The 23,108-nt window shown below is 42.2% G+C and overlaps 1 protein-coding gene across 1 annotated transcript; it reads right to left on the reverse strand.

The window, feature by feature from the left end:
- Nucleotides 1–736: 736 nt before the first annotated feature.
- On the reverse strand, nt 737–19,309 carry hddc2 (HD domain containing 2). The gene is made up of 6 exons (XM_063034275.1): nt 18,516–19,309; nt 16,764–16,885; nt 13,694–13,796; nt 10,382–10,450; nt 6,392–6,530; nt 737–872 (listed from the first exon to the last, which is right to left on the reverse strand). The coding sequence occupies exons 1-6, from the start codon at nt 18,585–18,587 to the stop codon at nt 763–765; spliced, it is 615 nt and encodes a 204-aa protein (XP_062890345.1). The 5' UTR covers nt 18,588–19,309; the 3' UTR covers nt 737–762.
- Between the last annotated feature and the right edge of the window lie 3,799 nt (nt 19,310–23,108).

Consider the following 23,108-nt stretch of genomic DNA (forward strand, 5'->3'; position numbering starts at 1 on the left):
TAAGTAAATTTGGGAATAAGCTGCAAGTACTCAAAGTAATAAGTAGAAATTCTACCCAATGTTGTTTAGGTGAATAAATGTTATTTATAAAATACTTATTGTAAACATTATTTATAATTTACATTATAACAGAATCTGAAGTTCACAGCAGCTTCTCTGACCAAAGGACTTGTTGTACAAAAGAAATGTCCAGTTACCCAGTGTTTCTAATTTGTGTTATTTTACTTGACTTAATATAAATTATTCTAATATTGTTAAATAGAGAAATTTAAGCAAGAACTTGTTCTATTGCAATATTAAGGCACTCAGTTGCTGTGCAGTAACTCTAGTTCTGTTAATGTACTGTAAATGGGATCTTGGTCAGAATTTTGTTTCTGTGCTGTTTAACCTTAATGTTGAAAACTTTATATGTAGTATCGCTCAACATCTAGCAACACTACTTTGTGCACTAAAAGTTAAATTACCAAGATAATATTGGTGCCTTAAATAAAAAGATCAAATGGAGTCATTCCAGAAATTTTGTTTATTTTACTGTTTATCACCATATATAACCCGGAGATTATATAATAATAGAAAATTAATATCCCTTTCAGTACTATTGGAGAACACAAGGAGGAAACTGATCTGAGGCCTTTTTCTTTTCTCTAACATTTGAATTTCCTTATTCAGAATGAACAATGGTAAAATTATATTTTAAAAAAACATTGATGTGTTTTAAGTTCTCAGGTCAATGAAGTCGTTGAATTTTATATTCTCAATGCATCAACTCACACTCTTGACAAAACTCTGTGGCTGGCTTTTTTTCACTCTAGCATCCCTTTCCGTATTCAAAGTTGTCACAAGTTGCAGAATTTCAGGGTGACTAAATTTTCCTGCAGGACAAGCAGCAGATAAAAGATTTATGAAGTAAAAGCTTTAAGTTAGTATGGATCACTAATGGGCAAATAATGGAAACAAAGTTTTTTCGAAGTACCAGATGGTATAGCATAAATTCACAAGAGTTTATCATCAGCAAAGATGCATTTTTCCCCTATAACTATAAATTTAAAATATTCTACCAAGAGAAGCAGCAGTTTATCAGGTTCGACTGCCATGATGCTATACAATGCATTTTTCTACAACAGAAATGACTGAAAACACGCAGTGGGTCAAGTAGCAATTATGGAAGAGAATTAATGTTTCTGTCAACATCTACGATTCTAAGTGCCCTGTTAAGGTAGTAACTCTAATTGTTTCCCTTGGTTGAGAAGTCTTGAACTAGACAGTGCAATCTCAAGCAACATCTTATGACCAAAACAAACATATGTTACACCCTCAATTTTAAACATTGATTATATGCAAGATTAACATCAATTGAGGAAGCTCAAAATCACAGTTTATGCAGGTCAAAGATGACTTGGGACTCAGGTCAGCTGGTGTTTACAGGATTCCCTGTGAATGTGGAGCAGTGTATGTCAGCCAGACATACCAACTACAAGGAGCACAGGTGATATATCCATTTGGGTTACTGGGAGAAATCGACGGTAGCAGAACATTGCATTCAAAATGGTCACAAAACTACTGTGCCACCTGTAAAGGAAGCCATTGAAATAAAACTAGGGGAAAAGTATTTTAACAAAGATGAAGGTCTCGCTCTAAGTAAGAACTAGAATTCGATTGTAAGCAAGGTGGGATAGCGGAAACTGGATGAGGACTAACCAATCAGGAGGGATAAACTACGGGGCTATAAAAGGTGATGATTATCTCTTCAGCGGTTTGAACGGAGCATGACTGCGCAAGCGCGTGGAGGTCGGCCAGTGAGAACAGCGGGAAGAGTTTAAAAAGCAGGCAGCTTTACAGAGCGGGCGTGTGAGTAGAGGGAGACAGAGTAGGAAGGCTTTGACTCAACAGGGCTTTGGCAATAATGGGTCAAGGCAAGGTAGGTTATCTGTTTACATAAGAAACAGGAGCAGGAGTAGACCATCCAGGCCATCAAGCCTGCCCCACCATTCAATAAGATCATGGCTGATCTGTCCGTAAACTCAGCTCCATCTACCTGCCTTTTCCCCATAACCCTTTTTAATTCCCCCACTAAGTAAAAAACCTATCTAACTGTTTCTTAAATATATTTAGTGAGGAAGCCTCAAATGCCTCCCTGGGCAGAGAATTCCACAGATTCACCACTCTCTGGGAAAAAGTTTCTCCTCATCTCCGTCCTGAATCTTGGGGCAATGTTTAGGATACAGACAGAAAGTATGTGTGTGAGGCTGGTTTTCTGTGCTCGGTGTCAGATATGGGAGGTCCTGGAGACTTCCCAGCCTCCCGGACGGCCACATCTGCACCAGGTGCGTCGAGCAGCAGCTCCTTAGGGACCATGTTAGGGAACTGGAGATGCAGTTTGACGACCGTCTGGTCAGGGAGAGTGAGGAGGTGATAGAGAGGAGCCATAGGCAGGTAGTCATTCAGGGGCCACAGCAGACAGAGAAGTGGGTAACAGTCAGGAGAGGGAAGGGCAAGAAGCAGATACAAGAGAATACCCCAGTGGCTGTCCCCCATATTAAGTACTCCTGTTTGAGTACTGCTGAGGGAGACGGCCTACCTGGGGGAAGCAAAAGTTGCTGCGCCTCTGGCACAGTCTGGCCCTGTGGCTCACAAGGGTAGGGAAAGGAAGAGGATGGCAGCAGTTAGGGGTTCAGAGAGGCAATTCTATGGACGCAGGAAAGAAACACGGATGAGAGTTTGCCTCCCAGGTGCCAGGGTCCGGGATGTTTCTGATTGCGTCCACAATATCTTGAACTGGGAAGGAGACCAGCTGAAGGTCGTGGTACATATTTGTACCAATGACATAGGTAGGAATAGGGAGGAGTTCCTGAAAGCAGACTGCAGGGAGTTAGGAAGGAAGTTGAGAAGCAGGACCTCAAAGGTAATAATCTCGGGATTACTGCCTGTGCCATGTGACAGTGAGAATAGGAATAGAATGAGGTGGAGGATAAATACGAGGCTGAGGGATTGGAGCAGGGGGCAGGGGGCAGGGATTCAGATTTCTGGATCATTGGGACGTCTTCTGTGGCAGGTGTGACCTGTACAAAAAGGACAGGTTGCACTTGAATCTGAGGGGGACCAACATCCTGGTGGGGAGGTTTGCTAAGGCTAGAATTGCTGGGAGGTGGGAACTGAACTGAAGTGAGGGAGGAAAGGGAGGTTGGCTCACAAACAGAGAAAGCTTAGAGACAGTGTGAAAGGGAGGATAGAGAAGGGATACACTAAGGCCGATGGTTTGAGATCTGTCTATTTTAATGCGAGGAGTATTGTGAATAAAGCAGATGAGCTTAAGAGCGTGGATCAGCACTTGGGAGCTATGATGTTGTGGCCATTACAGAGACTTGGATGGTGCAGGGGCAGGAATGGCTACTTCAAGTGCCAGGCTTTAGATGTTTCAGAAAGGACAGGGAGGGAGGCAAAAGAGGTGGGGGCGTGGCACTGTTGATCAGAGATAGTGTCACGGCTGCAGAAGAGGAGCAAGTCATGGAGGGGTTGACTACGGAGTCTCTGTGGGTGGAAATTAGAAATAGGAAGGGGTCAATAACTCTTCTGGGTGTTTTTTATAGAACACCCAATAGTAACAGGGACATTGAGGAGCAGATAAGGAGACAGAGTCTGGAAAGGAGTAATAACAACAGGGTTGTTGTGGTGGGAGATTTTAATTTCTCAAATATTGATTGGCATCTCCCTAGAGTGAGGGGTTTAGATGGGGTGGAGTTTGTTAGGTGTGTTCAGGAAGGTTTGACACAATATGAAGATAAGCCTACAAGAAGAGAGGCTGTACTTGATCTGGTATTGGGAAATGAACCTGGTCAGGTGTCAGGTCTCTCAGTGGGAGAGCATTTTGGAGATAGTGATCACAATTCTATCTCCTTTACCATAGCATTGGAGAGGGACAGGAACAGACAAGTTAGGGAAACGTTTAATTGGAGTAAGGGGAAATATGAGGCTATCAGGCAGGAACTTGGAAGCATATATTGGAAACAGATGTTCTCGGAAATGTACGGAAGAAATGTGGCAAATGTTCAGGGGATATTTGCATGGTGTTCTGCGTAGATACGTTCCAATGAGACAGGGAAAGGATGGTAGGATACAGGAACCGTGGTGTACAAAGGCTGTTGTAAATCTAGTCAAGAAGAAAAGAAGAGCTTACAAAATGTTCAAAAAACTAGGTAATGTTAGAGATCTAGATTATAAGGCTAGCAGGAAGGAGCTTAAGAATGAAATTAGGAGAGACAGAAGGGCCCATGAGAAGGCCTTGGCAGACAGGATTAAGGAAAACCCGAAGGCATTTGACAAGTATGTGAAGAGCAAGAGGATAAGACATGAGAGAATAGGACTAATCAAGTGTGACAGTGGGAAAGTGTGTATGGAACCGGAGGAGATGGCAGAGGTACTTAATGAATACTTTGCTTCAGTGCTCACGATGGAAAAGGATCTTGGCGATAGTAGGGATGACTTGCAGCAGACTGAAAAGCTTGAGCATGTAGATATTAAGGAAGAGGATGTGCTGGAGCTTTTGAAAAGCATCAAGTTGGATAAGTCACCGGGACCTTACGAGATGTACCCCAGGCTACTGTGTGATGTGAGGGAGGAGATTGCTGAGCCTCTGGCGATGATCTTTGCATCATCAATGAGGATGGGGGAGATTCCGGAGGATTGGAGGGTTGCAGATGATGTTCCCTTATTCAAGAAAGGGAGCAGGGATAGCCCAGGAAATTATAGACCAGTGAGTCTTACTTCAATGGTTGTTAAGTTGATGAAGAAGATCCTGAGAGGCAGGATTTATGAATATTTGGAGGGGCATAATATGATTAGGAATAGTCAGCATGGCTTTGTGAAAGGCAGGTCATTCCTTATGAGCCTGATTGAATTTTTTGAGGATGTGACTAGTCATTGATGAAGCTAGAGCAGTAGATGTAGTGTATATGGAGTACAGCAAGGCATTTGACAAAGTACCCCATGCATGGCTTATTGAGAAAGGAGGCATGGGATCCAAAGGGAACTTGTTTCGTGTATCTAGAACTGGCTTGCCCACAGAAGGCAAAGAGTGGTTGTAGACAGGTCATATTCTGCATGGAGGCCGGTGACCAGTGGTGTGCCTCAGGGATCTGTTCTGGGACCTCTACTCTTTGTGATTTTTATAAATGACCTGGTTGAGGAAGTGGAGGGATGGGTTAGTAAATTTGATGATGACACAAAGGTTGGGGGTGTTGTGGATAGTGTGGAGGGCTGTCAGAGGTTACAGCAGGACATTGATAGGACGCAAAACTGGGCTGAGAAGCGGCAGATGGAGTTCAATCCAGAAAAGTGTGAGGTGGTTCATTTTGCAGGGTCAAATATGATGGCAGAATATAGCATTAACGGTAAGACTCTTGGCAGTGTGGAGGATCAGAGGGATCTTGGGGTACGAGTCCATAGAACACTCATAGCTGCTATGCAGGTTGACTCTGTGGTTAAGAAGGCATACGGTGCATTGGCCTTCATCAATCGTACGATTGAACTTAAAAGTCGAGAGGTAATGTTGCAGCTATATAGGACCCTGGTCAGATCCCACTTGGGAGTACTGTGCTCAATTCTGGTTGCCTCACTACAGGAAGGACGTGGAAACCATAGAAAGGGTGCAGCGGAGATTTACAAGGATGTTGCCTGGATTGGGGAGTATGCCTTATAAGAATAGGTTGAGTGAACCTTTTCTCCTTGGAGCGACGGAGGATGACAGGTGACCTGATAGAGGTGTACTAGATAATGAGAGGCATTGATCGTGTGGATAGTCAGAGGCTTTATCCCAGGACTGAAATGGCTAGCACGAGAGGGCATAGTCTTAAGGTGCTTGGAAGTAGGTACAGAGGAGATGTCGGGTAAGTTTTTTTACGCAGAGAGTGGTGAATGCGTGGAATGGGCTGCCGGTGGCGGTGGTGGAGGCGGAAACAATAGGGTCTTTTAAGAGACTCCTAGATGGATACATGGAGCTTAGAAAAATAGAGGGCTATGGGCAAAGCCTAGGTAGTTCTAAGGTAAAGATATGCTCGGCACAGCTTTGTGGGACACAGGGCCTTATTGTGCCGTAAGTTTTCTATGTTTCTAAATGCCACTGGACTTGACATGGCCAGGCATCATCCCTGATGAAGATGGCAGAGTTTGTCATCGAAATGTCGGTTATAATATTTACCTGTCCCCAGCTGGAAGCCTGAGAGGAGTTTATTCATAACATCAATTGTTATGGTTATATGGTAGGAAAGTAGTGTTGAAGCCAACGATCAGATCAACCAAGCTGGCTCAGGCAAATGTCCTACTCGTATTCTTAGTTATTATGTTACTAAATGATATGACAATAATGCCTTACTTAAGACAAGACAATAAGATTAACCTTTTGTTGAATCAAAAAATTCCTGTAAGTGCCCAGGTTTTTCTTCCATCTCTTCATATTCAAATGCCTGTGCAATCATTTCAAACCGATCCAGTTCTTTCACATATTTGGCTTCATTACTTGACTGGTTTTCGTATTCCTGTAGAAAGATACATTCAAACAAAAATACCTTTTACTTTCTGCATGGTATCTGTACTACACTGGTGACAAAAGATGTACATAAATAGAAATGTACCTTGAATTTATAAAACAATGTAGATTATACTGTCTAAACGAAAGTGATGCAGGTCCTGCAGTCCCATCACCATCTCCAAGCAAGCTTGTTTATATGGGCAGATTTCTCATTTTGAGTTTTAAAGACATGCAAATCCTGGATATGGCATAGTGATGGACCAGTTACTGCTGACAGGGGTGGGGGGTGTATCATATTAAAGAGAATAGGTTACAAGGAAATATGTGGGGGAAATGCTCTAACAGTTGGCCTACACTCAGTGGGCTAAATAGCCTCTTATGTCACAAGAACAGTTATAAATTTCTGAAGTGTGCATGTCTCGTGATTCAGCACTTTTACATTTAACTCATCCAATTGAAACTTCAGATATTTGCATCATATACCCACAAACCTCACCATTATACTACCATTTAGTTTTAATGGTAATATTAAATTATCCAGAATTCTCTCTTTTTACTGGTTTTTGTTATTTCTCCTTTGAACAAGGTCTGCATTCCTGCAATAAGTTAACTTTAAAGATGTGATGGCTATCTCTGGAACCCACTGTTTTCTCTATAAAATTTGTAAATTTTGAAGCAATCTAGCTAGCAAGATATTTTTAAAATCTAAATTTATTTCTTTTTTTCATCTTGCTTCAGAATTCAGGCTTGGCTCAAGCACCAGTACAGTTGAACTCGATATAAACAATAGAAACCTGAGGGAATACTGCACTGCCTTCTGACTGAAACCATGTTCTTAGCCTGTCATGTGGGTGCAAGAGAATAAAATTTTTTTTACCCTGTCATTTTTTCAATCCCATCATCTCTCATGAACTTGATCTCTGATGAGGCCATTGCCATTTGCTTAAAGGCTCACATTCTAATAACCTATAAACCAAACCTGTCCTCTAGCAGCCTCACAAACTCCCACAAATTTCACTTTTTTTCTGGTTGTTTCACTTGTAAAATGATTCCAAAATAGTTATTGATCCATTAACACTTCCATATGTAACTTTGTTCCTCATCTTTGCGTCTGACAGTTAGAAGCTGCAACCATGATGTAAAATTGGTTACTCAACTATCGTATTTGGAGAACCATCTCCAATTTGAAAAATTCCACCATCAGCCCAAACAAAAGAGCAAGCCCACCCCCAAAACCATTTTCTCCATCTTCTTCTCATAGGGTTCATAGGCCATACAAATCCCACTTCTATTCCTACATTAAATAAGACGATAGCAGACCTGATCTTTGGTCTTATCATACTCATCCCTAATGAATCTGAAATTTTTTTCTTTAACTACAGTATATTCAATACCCACAACATTCTGAAATAAAGAATTGCAAGCCTGAGAGAAAAGATCTCTTCTCATTGCAACCTTTAATAGAACAGCCTCAGCCTGAGAATATGCTACTCTCTACCAAATGAAACATCCTCAGTATCTACCCTGTCTAACCTTACATAGAAACATAGAAAATAGGTGCAGGAGTAGGCCATTCGGCCCTTCGAGCCTGCACCGCCATTTATTATGATCATGGCTGATCATCCAACTCAGAACCCAGCCTTCCCTCCATACCCCTTGACCCCTGTAGCCACAAGGGCCATATCTAACTTCCTTTTAAACATAGCTAATGAACTGGCCTCAACAGTTTGCTGTGGCAGAGAATTCCACAGATTCACCACTCTCTGTGTGAAGAAGTTTTTCCTAATCTCGGTCCTAAAAGGCTTCCCCTCTATCCTCAAACTGTGACCCCTCGTTCTGGACCTCCCCAACATCGGGAACAATCTTCCCGCATCTAGCCTGTCCAATCCCTTTAGGATCTTATACGTTTCAATCAGATCCCCCCTCAATCTTCTAAATTCCAACGAGTACAAGCCCAGTTCATCCAGTCTTTCTTCATATGAAAGACCTGCCATCCCAGGAATCAATCTGGTGAACCTTCTTTGTACTCCCTCTATGGCAAAGATGTCTTTCCTCAGATTAGGGGACCAAAACTGCACACAATACTCCAGGTGTGGTCTCACCAAGGCCTTGTACAACTGCAGTAGTACCTCCCTGCTCCTGTACTCGAATCCTCTCGCTATAAATGCCAGCATACCGTTCGCCTTTTTCACCGCCTGCTGTACCTGCATGCCCACTTTCAATGACTGGTGTATAATGACACCCAGGTCTCGTTGCACCTCCCCTTTTCCTAATCGGCCACCATTCAGATAATAATCTGTTTTCCTATTTTTGCCACCAAAGTGGATAACTTCACATTTATCCACATTAAATTGCATCTGCCATGAGTTTGCCCACTCACCCAACCTATCCAAGTCCTCTTAGCATCCTCCTCACTGCTAACACTGCCACCCAGCTTCGTGTCATCCGCAAACTTGGAGATGCTGCATTTAATTCCCTCATCCAAGTCATTAATATATATTGTAAACAACTGGGGTCCCAGCACTGAGCCTTGCGGTACCCCACTAGTCACCGCCTGCCATTCTGAAAAGGTCCCGTTTATTCCCACTCTTTGCTTCCTGTCTGCTAACCAATTCTCCACCCACACCAATACCTTACCCCCAATACCGTGTGCTTTAAGTTTGCACACTAATCTCCTGTGTGGGACCTTGTCAAAAGCCTTTTGAAAATCCAAATATACCACATCCACTGGTTCTCCCCTATCCACTCTACTAGTTACATCCTCAAAAAATTCTATGAGATTCGTCAGACATGATTTTCCTTTCACAAATCCATGCTGACTTTGTCCGATCATTTCACCGCTTTCCAAATGTGCTGTTATCACATCCTTGATAACTGACTCCAGCAGTTTCCCCACCACCGACGTTAGGCTAACCGGCCTATAATTCCCCGGTTTCTCTCTCCCTCCTTTTTTAAAAAGTGGGGTTACATTAGCCACCCTCCAATCCTCAGGAACTAGTCCAGAATCTAACGAGTTTTGAAAAATTATCACTAATGCATCCACTATTTCTTGGGCTACTTCCTTAAGCACTCTGGGATGCAGACCATCTGGCCCCGGGGATTTATCTGCCTTCAATCCCTTCAATTTACCTAACACCACTTCCCTACTAACAAGTATTTCGCTCAGTTCCTCCATCTCACTGGACCCTCTGTCCCTTACTATTTCTGGAAGATTATTTATGTCCTCCTTAGTGAAGACAGAACCAAAGTAATTATTCAATTGGTCTGCCATGTCCTTGCTCCCCATAATCAATTCACCTGTTTCTGTTTGCAGGGGACCTACATTTGTCTTTATCAGTCTTTTCCTTTTTACATATCTATAAAAGCTTTTACAGTCCGTTTTTATGTTCTCTGCCAGTTTTCTCTCATAATCTTTTTTCCCCTTCCTAATTAAGCCCTTTGTCCTCCTCTGCTGAACTCTGAATTTCTCCCAGTCCTCAGGTGAGCCACTTTCTCTGGCTAATTTGTATGCTACTTCTTTGGAATTGATACTATCCCTAATTTCTCTTGTCAGCCACGGGTGCACTACCTTCCTTGATTTATTCTTTTGCCAAACTGGGATGAACAATTACAGCACATTATGGTTTGTATGATCTACAGCAGCAAGATACTGAACTCAAGCAATATACATAATGGAAATTTAAAAGTGACAGAAACTTAAAAAAGGCAATGATACAAAGAGTCTTAACTACTATCCTAGTAATAAAAGAAATATAACATTTACAAACTTGAGAAAACCTACACTCTCATAAAACAATGAAGAACAAGAGAGAATTCCTGTTGTAATTTACAACAAATAATATTCAGTGAGTAACTCACCTGCCAAAGCTCCTGGATCTCTTTACTTGCATCATTGTTTAAGAGTGCTGTTAAACATTTCATAGCCTCCTACCATAAAACATATACAATTTTGCATTAATGCATATTATCCAAAGGAAGCAATAACATAACTTATATGCAATGATATTTAATGTGCACTGGGGAGTAAGCCCACAGTCTGATTATTTTCTTTTTGAAAATGGGAAGCACAGAGTATTGCCAGCCATTTTTTCATGTTTATAAATTACAGTTTTTCCTCATTTTCACGTTTGTGGATCATTTTGTTCTTTCAGTATCAGGAAATTCTTATTGTCCTCTTATCGTCCCCTGATGACCTTTTACATTCTGTTTTCCCCATAAAGTAGTCTATAGGTCAATCAGTCCCTTTTGATTATAGAATAGTACAGCACAGTACAGGCCCTTCGGCTCACATTGTTGTGCCGACCCTCAAACCCTGCCTCCTATATAACCCCCCACCTTAAGTTCCTCTATCTACCTGTCTAGTAGTCTTTTAAACTTCACGAGTGTATCTGCCTCCACCACTGACTCAGACAGTGCATTCCACGCACCAACCACTCTCTGAGTAAAAAACCTTCCTCTAATATCCCCCTTGAACTTCCCACCCCTTACCTTAAAGCCATGTCCTCTTGTATTGAGCAGTGGTGCCCTGGGGAAGAGGCGCTGGCTATCCACTCTATCTATTCCTCTTAATATCTTGTACACCTCTATCATGTCTCCTCTCATCCTCTTTTCCAAAGAGTAAAGCCCTAGCTCCCTTAATCTCTGATCATAATCCTCTTTTGCCCTTTTCAGTTTTCAGACTTAAGCATCACTATTTATATTTTACCTTTAAACTCGAATAAAGGATCCAAGCTCAAAATATAAAAATACCTTTGGATGCTACATTTTCAAGAATTTTGTTTCAACATTTGAAGCTTTTCTGTTTTAATCAAGCCAGATTGTTGTCAAGATCATTTTTAAACAGCTCCATGCAAGAAATGTGGGAGAACTAAAGAGAGAAGCTGGAAGATGCAGCAAAACTTGCTTTCAAAGATCGCAGGGAGTGCTTAATTAAACTAGGATATTGCTGGAGTCTCTCTCCCTCTCTCTCCCTGGCTATCCATCCCATAGGATGATGATGGTTCCTTTCAGTTATATTGCTGGAGTACAGTAGTATCAGTGAAAGAAAAATGCTGGGTTGCAGTAACACTTGTGGAAGAATTGCCCAGCTAAGAAATACCATTTCCCGATTAGTTATAGGAAAATGAGTCTATTTAAAGTAATATGAAAACTTGATTATACCATGAAAAAGAATCTAGTGCTTTCCCGGTGTATATGACGAAGTGGCCATGGGATCACCCTTGTCGCCAGCTATTGCTAATTTCTAGATTGAGGACTTTGAGGAGAGGGCTCTGAATTAATCATTCTTATGCCCCAATGCTTCTTCAAACGTGTCGATGACACCTTCGTGCGTGGCTTCATGGACTCCAGGCACTCCAACAGTTCCATGACCATCTCAACAGAATACATTCAAACATTCAATTTACAATGGAGATGGAGAAAAATGGTTGTCTCCAATTAGAATGTCCAGGAATACGACACAAACTGGACATTAGCCTCCGACGCGGCGTCTATCAGGCTTATACCTCAACAATAACAGCCACTATCATGCCTCCCAACGTAGAGCAGTTCTATTTTGATTAACAGTGCGAAAACTATTTAGGAACCAGCGAGTCTCCCCAAGGAAATAATATGATTATGCATGACGTTCCTACAGAATGACTACAAGATGAAGGAAATCAATCGGGCCCTTAAAAGGTAACCTAACGACGAGGAACCCGTCACTACCACCTATCTTCCCTATATTTCTACGGCTTCTGGAAGGATCACCAGGATCCTGAAGAAATATCGGATTAATACCATCCACAAACCCACAAGAGGATTCGAGTACAGGAGCAGGGAGGTACTACTGCAGTTGTACAAGGCCTTGGTGAGACCACACCTGAAGTATTGTGTGCAGTTTTGGTCCCCTAATCTGAGGAAAGACATCTTTGCCATAGAGGGAGTACAAAGAAGGTTCACCAGATTGATTCCTGGGATGGCAGGACTTTCATATGAAGAAAGACTGGATGAACTGGGCTTGTACTCGTTGGAATTTAGAAGATTGAGGGGGGATCTGATTGAAACGTATAAAACCCTAAAGGGATTGGACAGGCTAGATGCAGGAAGATTGTTCCCGATGTTGGGCAAGTCCAGAACGAGGGGTCACAGTTTGAAGATAAAGGGGAAGCCTTTTAGGACTGAGATTAGGAAAAACTTCTTCACACAGAGAGTGGTGAATCTGTGGAATTCTTTGCCACAGGAAACAGTTGAGGCCAGTTCATTGGCTATATTTAAGAGGGAGTTAGATATGGCCCTTGTGGTTAAAGGGATCGGGGGTATGGAGGGAAGGCTGGTACAGGGTTCTGAGTTGGATGATCAGCCATGATCATACAGAATGGCGGTACAGGCTCGAAGGGCCAAATGGCCTACTCCTGCACCTACTTTCTATGTTTCTATGTAAGCAGCACAGGATGTGTATCCATTTGGGTTACCGTACCGGGCAAAAATCAGCAGTAGCAGAACACTGTATTCGCAATGGCCTTTGGGACCGCCTGGTAAAGGAAGCCATTGAAATAAAACTAGAAGAACAGAATTTTAAAAAGACGAAGGTTTCACTCTAAGTAAGAACTGGAATTCTATTGTAAACAAAGTGGGAGAGCGGAAACCTGATTGGATGAGGATTAACCAATCAGGAGGGACAGACTATGGGGGTATAAATACCACTGGAATAGACATACCCAGGCATCATGTACATATGAAACTGCATACTTCATTTGTGATACAAAGCAATGTTTAATTGAGCACCATGTAAACTTGGATAGTTATGATCAAACTAGCCTTCAAGGTATGCATGAACTAACGCACACAGTATTGGTTAAACAAAATGACTTCATAAATGGAGAGCTCTGTCCCTGATCGGTCCTGCAAAATGGGTCCTCTCCCAACCAGTTTCCCATTCCTTACAAAAATCACCTTAATGATCCAAACCTTACTTTATTCAGAAGGCAAAGAGGGAAGAATATGAAATAAAGTCAGAGTGGGTTTTGAAAATTGTCCCAACATCTGTAGCTGCTATCTGTTAACATTTGATTTGAAATGTAGAAACACACTGTATTCAAGACACGAACCCGAAAATAAGAAATCCCAGCAGTACCCAAAACTATCCACTTGGGAAGTAGTTCAACCAGTGAAGTCTCCATTGGAACCTACTTCTTCTCTTCTATGTTTTTCCTCTTTACTAATATTGTCTGCTGGCGCTATGTCACCCACAATGCATTCTGCCATATCATGAACGAGGGCTAATTTAATGCATCTGCAAAGAAATAGATAGAAGAACATAAGAGACGGGAGCAGAAGTAAGTGATCACCCTCTTGTTTGTGTTGTTTTACTGAAATTTATGGGCATGCTATGTTGGTGCCGGAATGTGTCGCAACACTTGCCCCCAGCAAGTCCTTGTGTGTTATTTGTTAATGTAAATAACACATGTTTCAATGTACATGTGACAAATAAATCTGAATTTGAATCTTCAGACTGTTCCACTATTCAATGCAATCCTAACTGATCCTCCTCAGCCTCAATGCCACTTTCCACTCTCTCCCCATACCCTTTGACTCCTTTGTATTTATTTATTTAGTTAGTTTTAATTTATTTAGTGATATAGCACGGAGTAGGCCCTTCCAGCCCTTCAAACCACACTGCCCCATCAACCCCACACCCCCAATTAACCCTAACCTAATCACAGGACAATTTACAATAACCAATTAACCTACTTGATATATATTTAGACTGTGGGAGGAAACTGCAGCACCTGCAGAAAACCTATGCATTCCACGGGGAGGACATACAGAGACTCTTTACAGAACAGCATCCGGAATTGAACTCTTCAACGCCAGGAGCTTTAATACTGTAGCACTAACTGCTACATTACCATGGTGCCATTGTGTGTACAAATATCTGTCAGTCTCTACATTGAATATATTCAAAAAGCCTGCCTCACAGCTCTTTGAGCTAAAGAATTTCAAAGGTCCACAACCTCCTCTCTTGCCTGAAGTATTCTGAAACTATGCTTGAAGTTCTAGATATTGCATAGAGGGAATATACTGTGAGGATTCCCCTCCTTAGCCCCTTTTTAGATCTGGCATATTTTAATGTGATCATCGTCTCTCATTCTTCTGTATTTCATCCATGAATCAAGTCATCCCAGAAACTAACACAGCAAAATTACTCTGCACTACTGCCCACGGAAACGTATCCTTAAATCTGGAGACCAAAACTACATCCAGAGCTCCAGTTGCAGTCTCAACAACTCCTTGTAAAGTCGTATCCTCCATACTTCTTGGAAAAAGGGCAACATTTCCGTAACCTCTCCTAGTAACTGTTGCACAGACAAGCTAACTACTTGTGTTTTGTGTGAGAAGATCCCCAGATCGCTTTGTACTGCAGGATTTTATGTTCTCACTCTTTCTTCATTTTCATTCTAGCCTCCACAGTTGATGACATCAACATTTTCCCACATTACATTGCATCTGACTGCCTTTTTGCCATATCACTACCCTTAGATTCTTTGTGACCTCCTCACAAACTTCCTACCCTATCTTTGTATCATTAGCAAATTTGACTGCAATCAAGTCTCCAACATTCACCAGCATCCTAAGTCTCTAATATAGATTATTAATAGCTGAGGCCCTCAAGCATGCTGATAGTTATGATTGCCAATTCACACTGATCTATTCATCCTGACACAGTTTGCTTTTAGTCATCCCATTGCCAGGCCAATATGTTATTCCCAACCCTGGGTCATTTTGTATACACAATAAACTATTTTGTGGCAACTAATCAAATGCCTTCTGGAAATCCAGACACACTGGGTCTTCTAGTTCCCCTTTATCCTCACTGTTTGTTATAACACAGGGATTTTACAGATCAAGCATCTGCCAAATATGACTGCCTTATCATAAATCCATGATTATCTTTTTAACATTTTAGATATTATGCTTCATAATTAGTTCCAGTTTTCCCAATGACAGGCATTTGGCTAACTAGCCTATAGTTTCCTGCTTATGGACTCTGATTACAGGCATTACATTTATGGTTTTCAAAACCCACCTTCCCTGGGACACAGAAAGGGGCCGCTGGGCCACTCCAGAATCCAAGGGATTTTGGTTAGTTACCCAATATGAAATCACTATCTCTGCAGTCAAAATTATTTTTAAGACTTTTGGCCCCTTTACAGGCCACTGGACTGAGGGTAATTGTTGCCATATACCCCTTTAACTTGCCTGTATGTTATTATATAGCAATAGAAACAAGAGAAAACCTGCAGCTGTTGGAAATCCAAGCAACACACACTCAAAATGCTGGAGGAACTCAGTCTGGCATGCTGAGTTCCTCCAGCATTTCGTGCGGGTTATATAGCAATAGAGATTATTTTGTATTCTCCCTCTGGAGATCCCATGATCAGGTTATTTTTAGTATCTTTTACCATGAAAACAAATTTTTAAAAAAATGTTTTCAGAACCTCTGCCATTTCTCTACTTCGCATTATTGATTCCCTAGTCTTATTATCAAAGTGACTGACGTTAAATTTAGTTACGTTTTTATAACTGCTGGATGCTCTCGCTGTTTTTATTATTTGCTGGCTGATGCTCATATTATTTTTAAAATATTTTAGTCACCCTTTGCTGATTTCTAAAAATTTCCCAATCCTTTGATAATGCTGTCACTAATGTGATTGACACTGTACGCCTTTTTCAGTTTGACGTCATCCTTAAATTCCTCAGAACAAAAAAAGCATAATCTGTTGGAGTTATTTTCCATTCAAATAAACAGGTCCCTTGAAGAGGCTCCAAAACTTCACCATCTCCAATACAAAACAGATTTTACGAAGATTTAGTACATCAACAGAGAATTAGAAAATAAATCAGTAATAGATGAACCATCCAAAGAAAATGATTGCATTATAAAGTACCATTGTTTCAAACATCTCCAACCACTTCATATCCAAACAAACATAGGTTACAGTGGCCTGAATCTTAACAAGCGACATCAATGACAGAATCACCAGAATGGGCTACTGTGAAAAAAAGTTGTTCTAAGATTCAGAGAATTTATGATATTAGTCTTTTAAAAATTAATTTAATCTGAATGTGTACAATCTATTTGATATACACTTAAAAGAAAGAATGGCTGACTATTAAACCTGCAAATAGCAAAACTTCATTTCAACATTACACTTTTAATAATCTTAAGCTTTGAAGACATGATTCTGAGGTACTATACCTTTCTTTGTTGAGGCTTGGATCTTCAATTAAGAATGCCATAACAGCCATCCGGTACATGTGGTCCGACACACTCTCCGGGTTTTTCACATTTCTATAAACCCAACCGGTTCGGGATACTCTCTACAGAAACAAACAGATTATTACTTTCTTCAACCAACACACACAAAAAATGCTGGTGAACGCAGCAGGCCAAGCAGCATCTATAGGAAGAGCGGTACAGTTACTTTCTTCAGATTAATTTCAGTATATTATATTCAACATACATCTACAATTTACTCTAACTGCTCTTGATACTCTAAATTCCTCAGATGAACGAAAAGCCTCCACAGGCACTTCACTTCACCCAATGTTAATCCAGCAGGTGAGCTCATGGATACTCTAGAAGGTGGTACCTACTTTACCGTCCTACACTATAAATTTCTGACCAACAGCATTGCCCCAGTATCACCAGTTAAAACACCAAAATGCTACTTTCAACAGGGTAGTAGCTTAAAAGAGTTTCTGCAAAATGAAAGGACCGTGCCTAAGGCGTAAAATGTCAGCTGACAAAAAGTAGGAAGAGTAACACACTGTCACTGTCAATACACTGAAACGATCTACTGAGTTTTGCGTCTTTCTTACTGTTTGTTTATTAATTTATTTATTGAGATGCAGCGTGAATAGGCCTCTCCTGCCACAAAACTCAGCAACACCGATGTGGTGAGAGGTGACCTGATAGAGGTGTATAAGATGATGAGAGTCATTGATCGTGTGGATAGTCAGAGGCTTTTTCCCAGGGCTGAAATGGCTGCCACAAGAGGGTACAGGTTTAAGGTGCTTGGGAGTAGGTACAGAGGAGATGTCAGGGTTAAGTTTTTTTTTTACGCAGAGAGTGGTGTGTGTGGAATGGGCTGCCAGTAATGGTGGTGGAGGTGGATTCAGTAGGGTCTTTTAAGAGACTCCTGGATAGGTACATGGAGTTTAGAAAAATAGAGGGCTATGGGTAACCCTAGCAATTTCTATGGTAGGGACATGTTCGGCACAACTTTGTGGGCCAAAGGGCCTGTTTTGTGCTGTAGGTTTTCTATGTTTCTAATTTAATCTTAGCCTGTCACAGGTCAATCTGTATTTATAATGACCAAGTAACCTACCAACCGGTAGGTCTTTGGACTGTGGGAGGAAACCCACGCAGCCACCGGGAGATCGTTTAAGCTCCTTACAGGACAGCGGCGGAAACTGGACCCGGGTCACTGGTACTGCAAAGTGTTGTGCTAACCACCATGCTAGCCCGCCGCGAATGTTAATGCTTTGCCAAAGTGACCCCCATTTTTAAAAAAAATCAGTTATGATGGGCACTGAACTACATATCAAATGGTAATAGCTGGGCCAAATGACCCTTCGGCAGGAATGAATTTGCAACACAGGATGAGTGCAGCCCGAGGGTAAAAGCAGGTCTCCCGACAGGGTGGCGTTGGAGCGGTGGGACGCCACTCGAAGGGGGTGGGGAAAGCCGAGTGAACAGGAACGGGACGGGACGGCAGGGGAGGGTTGACGGTGCCTCAGGACACTAAAGCGGGGGCGGCTGAACGGTGACCTGGAACGCCGTGTGAAGGGGATGGTTGTGATGGGTGAACAGTGCTTCGGACCGCCACGTGAACCGGGGGCGGGGGGGGGTGACACTGTGGGACGCAACGAGAACGGGAAGCAAAGCAAAGCGCGGGGTTGCAGCTACCCCCTCCCGGGACCCGCACGGTTCTCGGCCGGCACTCACCTTCAACTGCCCGATAAACCGGATAAACTGCAGCAACTTGGCCGCGTCCCCAGAACCAGCGCGCACAGCCATGGCTTCAGCTCAGCCCCGGAACCGGCGTCACAACCAACGCCGGAATACGCGTGTCCAAGCCGGTCCCGGGCAAGGCTTGTCAACGGGCTTTAGAGTTGTTGCTGGGGGACGCAAGATGCAGGTGCTGAATTGCCCAGGTTACTGAGTCAGGACGGGTGATGTACGGAGCAGGGAATGAAATCAAGGGACTGGATTGAATATCGGCACAAATGCAAAACACTGCATTTGCTGGAAATATAAAATACCCTTCAAACTGAATACAGTATAGAATATTTGCTGCCTGCACAGCGGCAACACAGAACACAATTTACCTACATAGATTGATCGGAAAGCCGATTTCGAACAAAGTTTGCTGAATTGAAAGGGACTTAAAATATTGATTGGAGACGCAAGATATTGATTTTACAAGAATTGATTAGAAATGCTGAAATCTGGAGCAAAAAGTAAACTGAGCCAAATGATAAATTGCCAAAATGATAAATTATTTGCGGGCTGCCCCCAGCATATCCTTCCGTGAGTGTGTTGTTAATGTAAACGACGCATTTCATTGTATGTTTCGAATTGCATGTGATAAAGAATTAAAGAATATTTAAAGATGTTAATTCCTGCCGAAGGGTTCCGGCCCGAAACGTTGACTGATCGTTTCCACGGATGCTGCCCGACCTGCTGAGTTCCTCCAGCGTGTTGTGAGTGTTAATTTCTCAGTGTCTTGTAGATTATCTACAAGGGAATAATGTTTTGGCCAAATTCAATAAATTATGCCTTTGTTGATAGGCAAGTCTGAAGTGTTCTTATTTGGCATTGGTTTAATAACATGCCACAATTTGGCTGTGCAGCCACAATAATTTTCAGAAACAGATGAAGTATTTGACCTGGAACCTGATTGCAATCCATTCTCTCTCCAGGGAGACAGATTTTGAATTACTGCCTCAGGAATTTGTTCAGTGTATTTATTTAGCACATAACAAGTTATGTGCCAAACTTTAAATCTTGGTTTACAAACCACAATAAATTACCTCACAATCAGAATCAGGTTTATTATCGCCGGCATGTGTCATGAAATTTGTTAACTTAGCAGCAACAGTTCAATGCAATATACAACATAGAAGAAAAAAAACAAAATATAATAATAATAAATAAGTAAATCAACCACATCATACAGATATTGAATAGATTTTTAAAAATCGTGCAAAAAACAGAAATAACACACATTAAAAAAGTGAGGTGGTGTCCAAAGATTCAATGTCCATTTAGGAATCAGATGGCAGAGGGGAAGAAGCTGTTCCTGAATCATTGAGTGTGAGCCTTCAGGCTTCTGTACCTCCTACCTGATGGTAACAGTGAGAAAAGGGCATGCCCTGGGTGCTGGAGGTCCTTAGTAATGGACGCTGCCTTTCTGAGACACGGCTCCCTGAAGAGGTCCTGAGTACTTTGTAGGCTAGTAACCAAGATGGATCTGACTAAATTTACAACCCTCTGCAGCTTCTTTCGGTCCTGTGCAGTAACCACCCCCCTCCCCCCCATACCAGTCAGTGATGCAGCCTGTCAGAATGCTCTCCACAGCACATCCACAGAAGTTTTTGAGTGTATTTGTTGACATACCAAATCTCCTCAAGCTCCTCATGAAGTTTAGCCGCTGTCTTGCCTTCTTTATAACTGCTTCGATATTGTGGGACCAGGTTAGATCCTCAGAGATCTTGAATCAGAATCAGGTTTATTATCACCGGCATGTGATGTGAAATTTGTTAACTTAGCGGCAGCAGTTCAATGCAATACATAATATAAAAGAGAAAAAAAATAAAATAATGATAATAATAAATAAATCAATTACAGTACACGTATATTGAAGATTTTAAAATGTGCAAAAAACAGAAATACTGTATATTAAAAAAGTGAGGTAGTGTCCAAGGGTTCAATGTCCAGGTTAGATCCTCAGAGATCTTGACACCCAGGAACTTGAAACTGCTCACTTCTGAGCCCTCTATGAGGATTGGTATGTGTTCATTCATCTTACCGTTCCTGAAGTCCACAATCAGCTCTTTCATCTTACTGATATTAAGTGCCAGGTTGGTGCTGCGGAACAACCTGAGCATCCTGACATAGTTGGCATATCTGACTCATGTACACCCTCTCATCACCACCTGGGATTCCACTAACAATGGTTGTATCATCAGCAAACTTATAGATGATATTTGAGCTATGCCTAGCCACACAGTCATGGGTATAGAGGGAGTAGAGCACTGGGCTAAGCACACACCCCTGAGGTGCGCCAGTGTTGATCATCAGCGAGGAGGATATGTTATCACCAACCGCACAGATTGAGGTCTTCCATTTAGGAAGTCAAGGATCCAATTGCAGAGGGAGGTAGAGGCCCAGGATTGTGGGAATGATGGTACTAAATGCTGAGCTATAGTCGATGAACAGCATCCTGACATAAGTGTTTGTGTTGTCCAGGTGGTCTAAAGCCGTGTGGAGAGCTATTGAGATTGCGTCTGCCATTGACCTGTTGTGGCGATAGGGAAATTGCAATGGATCCAGGTCCTTGCTGAAGCAGGAGTTCAGTCTAGTCATGACCAACCTCTCAAAACATTTCATCACTGTCGATGTGAGTGCTACTGGACGATGTACATTAAGGCAGCTCACATTATTCTTTTTAGGCACTGGTATAATTGTTGCCTTTTTGAAGCAAGTGGGTACTTCCGCCTGTAGCAGTGAGGGATTGAAAATGTCCTTGAATACTCCCACTAGTTGGTTGGCACAGGTTTTCAGAGCCTTACCAGGTAGTCCACCAGGACCTTCCACCTTGCAAGGGTTCACTCTCTTTAAAGACAGCCTAACATCGGCCTCTGAGACAGAGATCACAAGGTCATCAGGTGCAGCAGGGATTGTCACAGCTGTAGTTGTGTTCTCCCTTTCAATGTGGGCATAGAAGGCGTTGACTTCATTTGATAGTGAAGCATTGCTACCATTCTTGCTATTGAGTTTCACCTTGTAGGAAGTAATGTCTTGTAGACACTGCCAGAGTTGCCGTGCATCCAATGTTGCCTCCAACTTCATTCGAAATTGCCTCTTCACCCTTGAAATAGCCCTCCACAAATACCTGGTTTTCTGGTACAGGCCTGGGTCGCTAGTCTTGAGTGCCACAGATCTAGCCTTCAAGCAGACACACATTCATCCACACAGGTTTTAATGAAGTCGGTAACAACTGCAGCAGACTCATCCGGCTGCAAAGATGAATCCCTGAATACAGTCCAGTCCTCCTGTGCTTCCCTTGTCCATACGTTCTTGGTCCTCACTGCTGGTGCTGCAGTCTTCAGTCTCTGCCTATACTCAGGGAGTAGAAGTACAGCTAGATGACCAGACTTCCCGGAGTGAGGGCATGGAATAGCACGGTAGGCTTTCTTGATGGTGGCATAGCAATGGTCCAGTGTGTTGTTTCCTCCAGTATTGCAAGTGATTTGTTGATGGTAATTGCTTAGTGATTTTTTTCAGACTCGCCTGGTTAAAATCTCCCAAAACAATTGTGAAGGCATTAGGATGTGCTATTTCATGCATGTTGATCCCATTGCTCAGATCATCTGAAGCCTGACTGACATTGCCCTGAGGTGGAATGTATCCTGCTACCAAAATGACCCTGAAGAACTCCCATGGTCGGTAAAAAGGATGGCACTTAACTGCTAGATATTCCAGGTCTGGTGAGCAGAATTGGGACAGCATTGATATATTTGTCCACCAAGAAAATCATGAGGCATACTCCTCCACCTCTGCTTTTGAGAGACCCTATATATCTATCTTGACGGTGTATATTACACCCGTGGATCTGAATTGCTGCATCCGGTACGGAAGAGGTTAACCAGGATTCCATGAAACAAAGGACACATGTGGTGTGTCCCTCTGAATCCCTCTGATTCAGCATCCTAGCTCTGAGATGATCGATTTTATTCGCCACAGACTGCACGTTTGCCAGCAAGATAGTCAGTATAGGGAGTTTAAAACCCCGTTTCCTTAAACGCACTTGTAACCCCACCCTGCACCCACATTTCCTCCGACGTATCCTATGTGGGCGTATCCGACCACAATCGGTGTTGTTTAACCATATAACATATAACCATATAACAATTACAGCACGGAAACAGGCCATCTCGGCCCTTCTAGTCCGTGATGAACTCTTACTCTCACCTAGTCCCACCGACCTGCACTCAGCCCATAACGCTCCATTCCTTTCCTGTCCATATAGCTATCCAATGTAACTTTAAATTAAAGTTAAATTAAAGTTTCCGTCAGATTGAAGCAGCGATAGTTCACTTAGATGCATTAAGATACCTCTGTTGACTGTACTGACCTTGGAAACAGGTCAGTACACCCAGGAACCTGAAACTGCTCACTCTCTCCACCTCTGATCCGTCTATGAGGATTGGTATGTGTTCTTTCATCTTACCCTCCCGGAAGTCCTTCTATAAAACTTAAGAATTAATATTGACATGTCAACTAATCTTAACTACAATTAATTTCCCATGAGTG

Source organism: Mobula hypostoma, chromosome 2, assembly GCF_963921235.1.
Source record: "Mobula hypostoma chromosome 2, sMobHyp1.1, whole genome shotgun sequence".
NCBI classification, from domain to species: Eukaryota; Metazoa; Chordata; class Chondrichthyes; order Myliobatiformes; family Myliobatidae; genus Mobula; species Mobula hypostoma.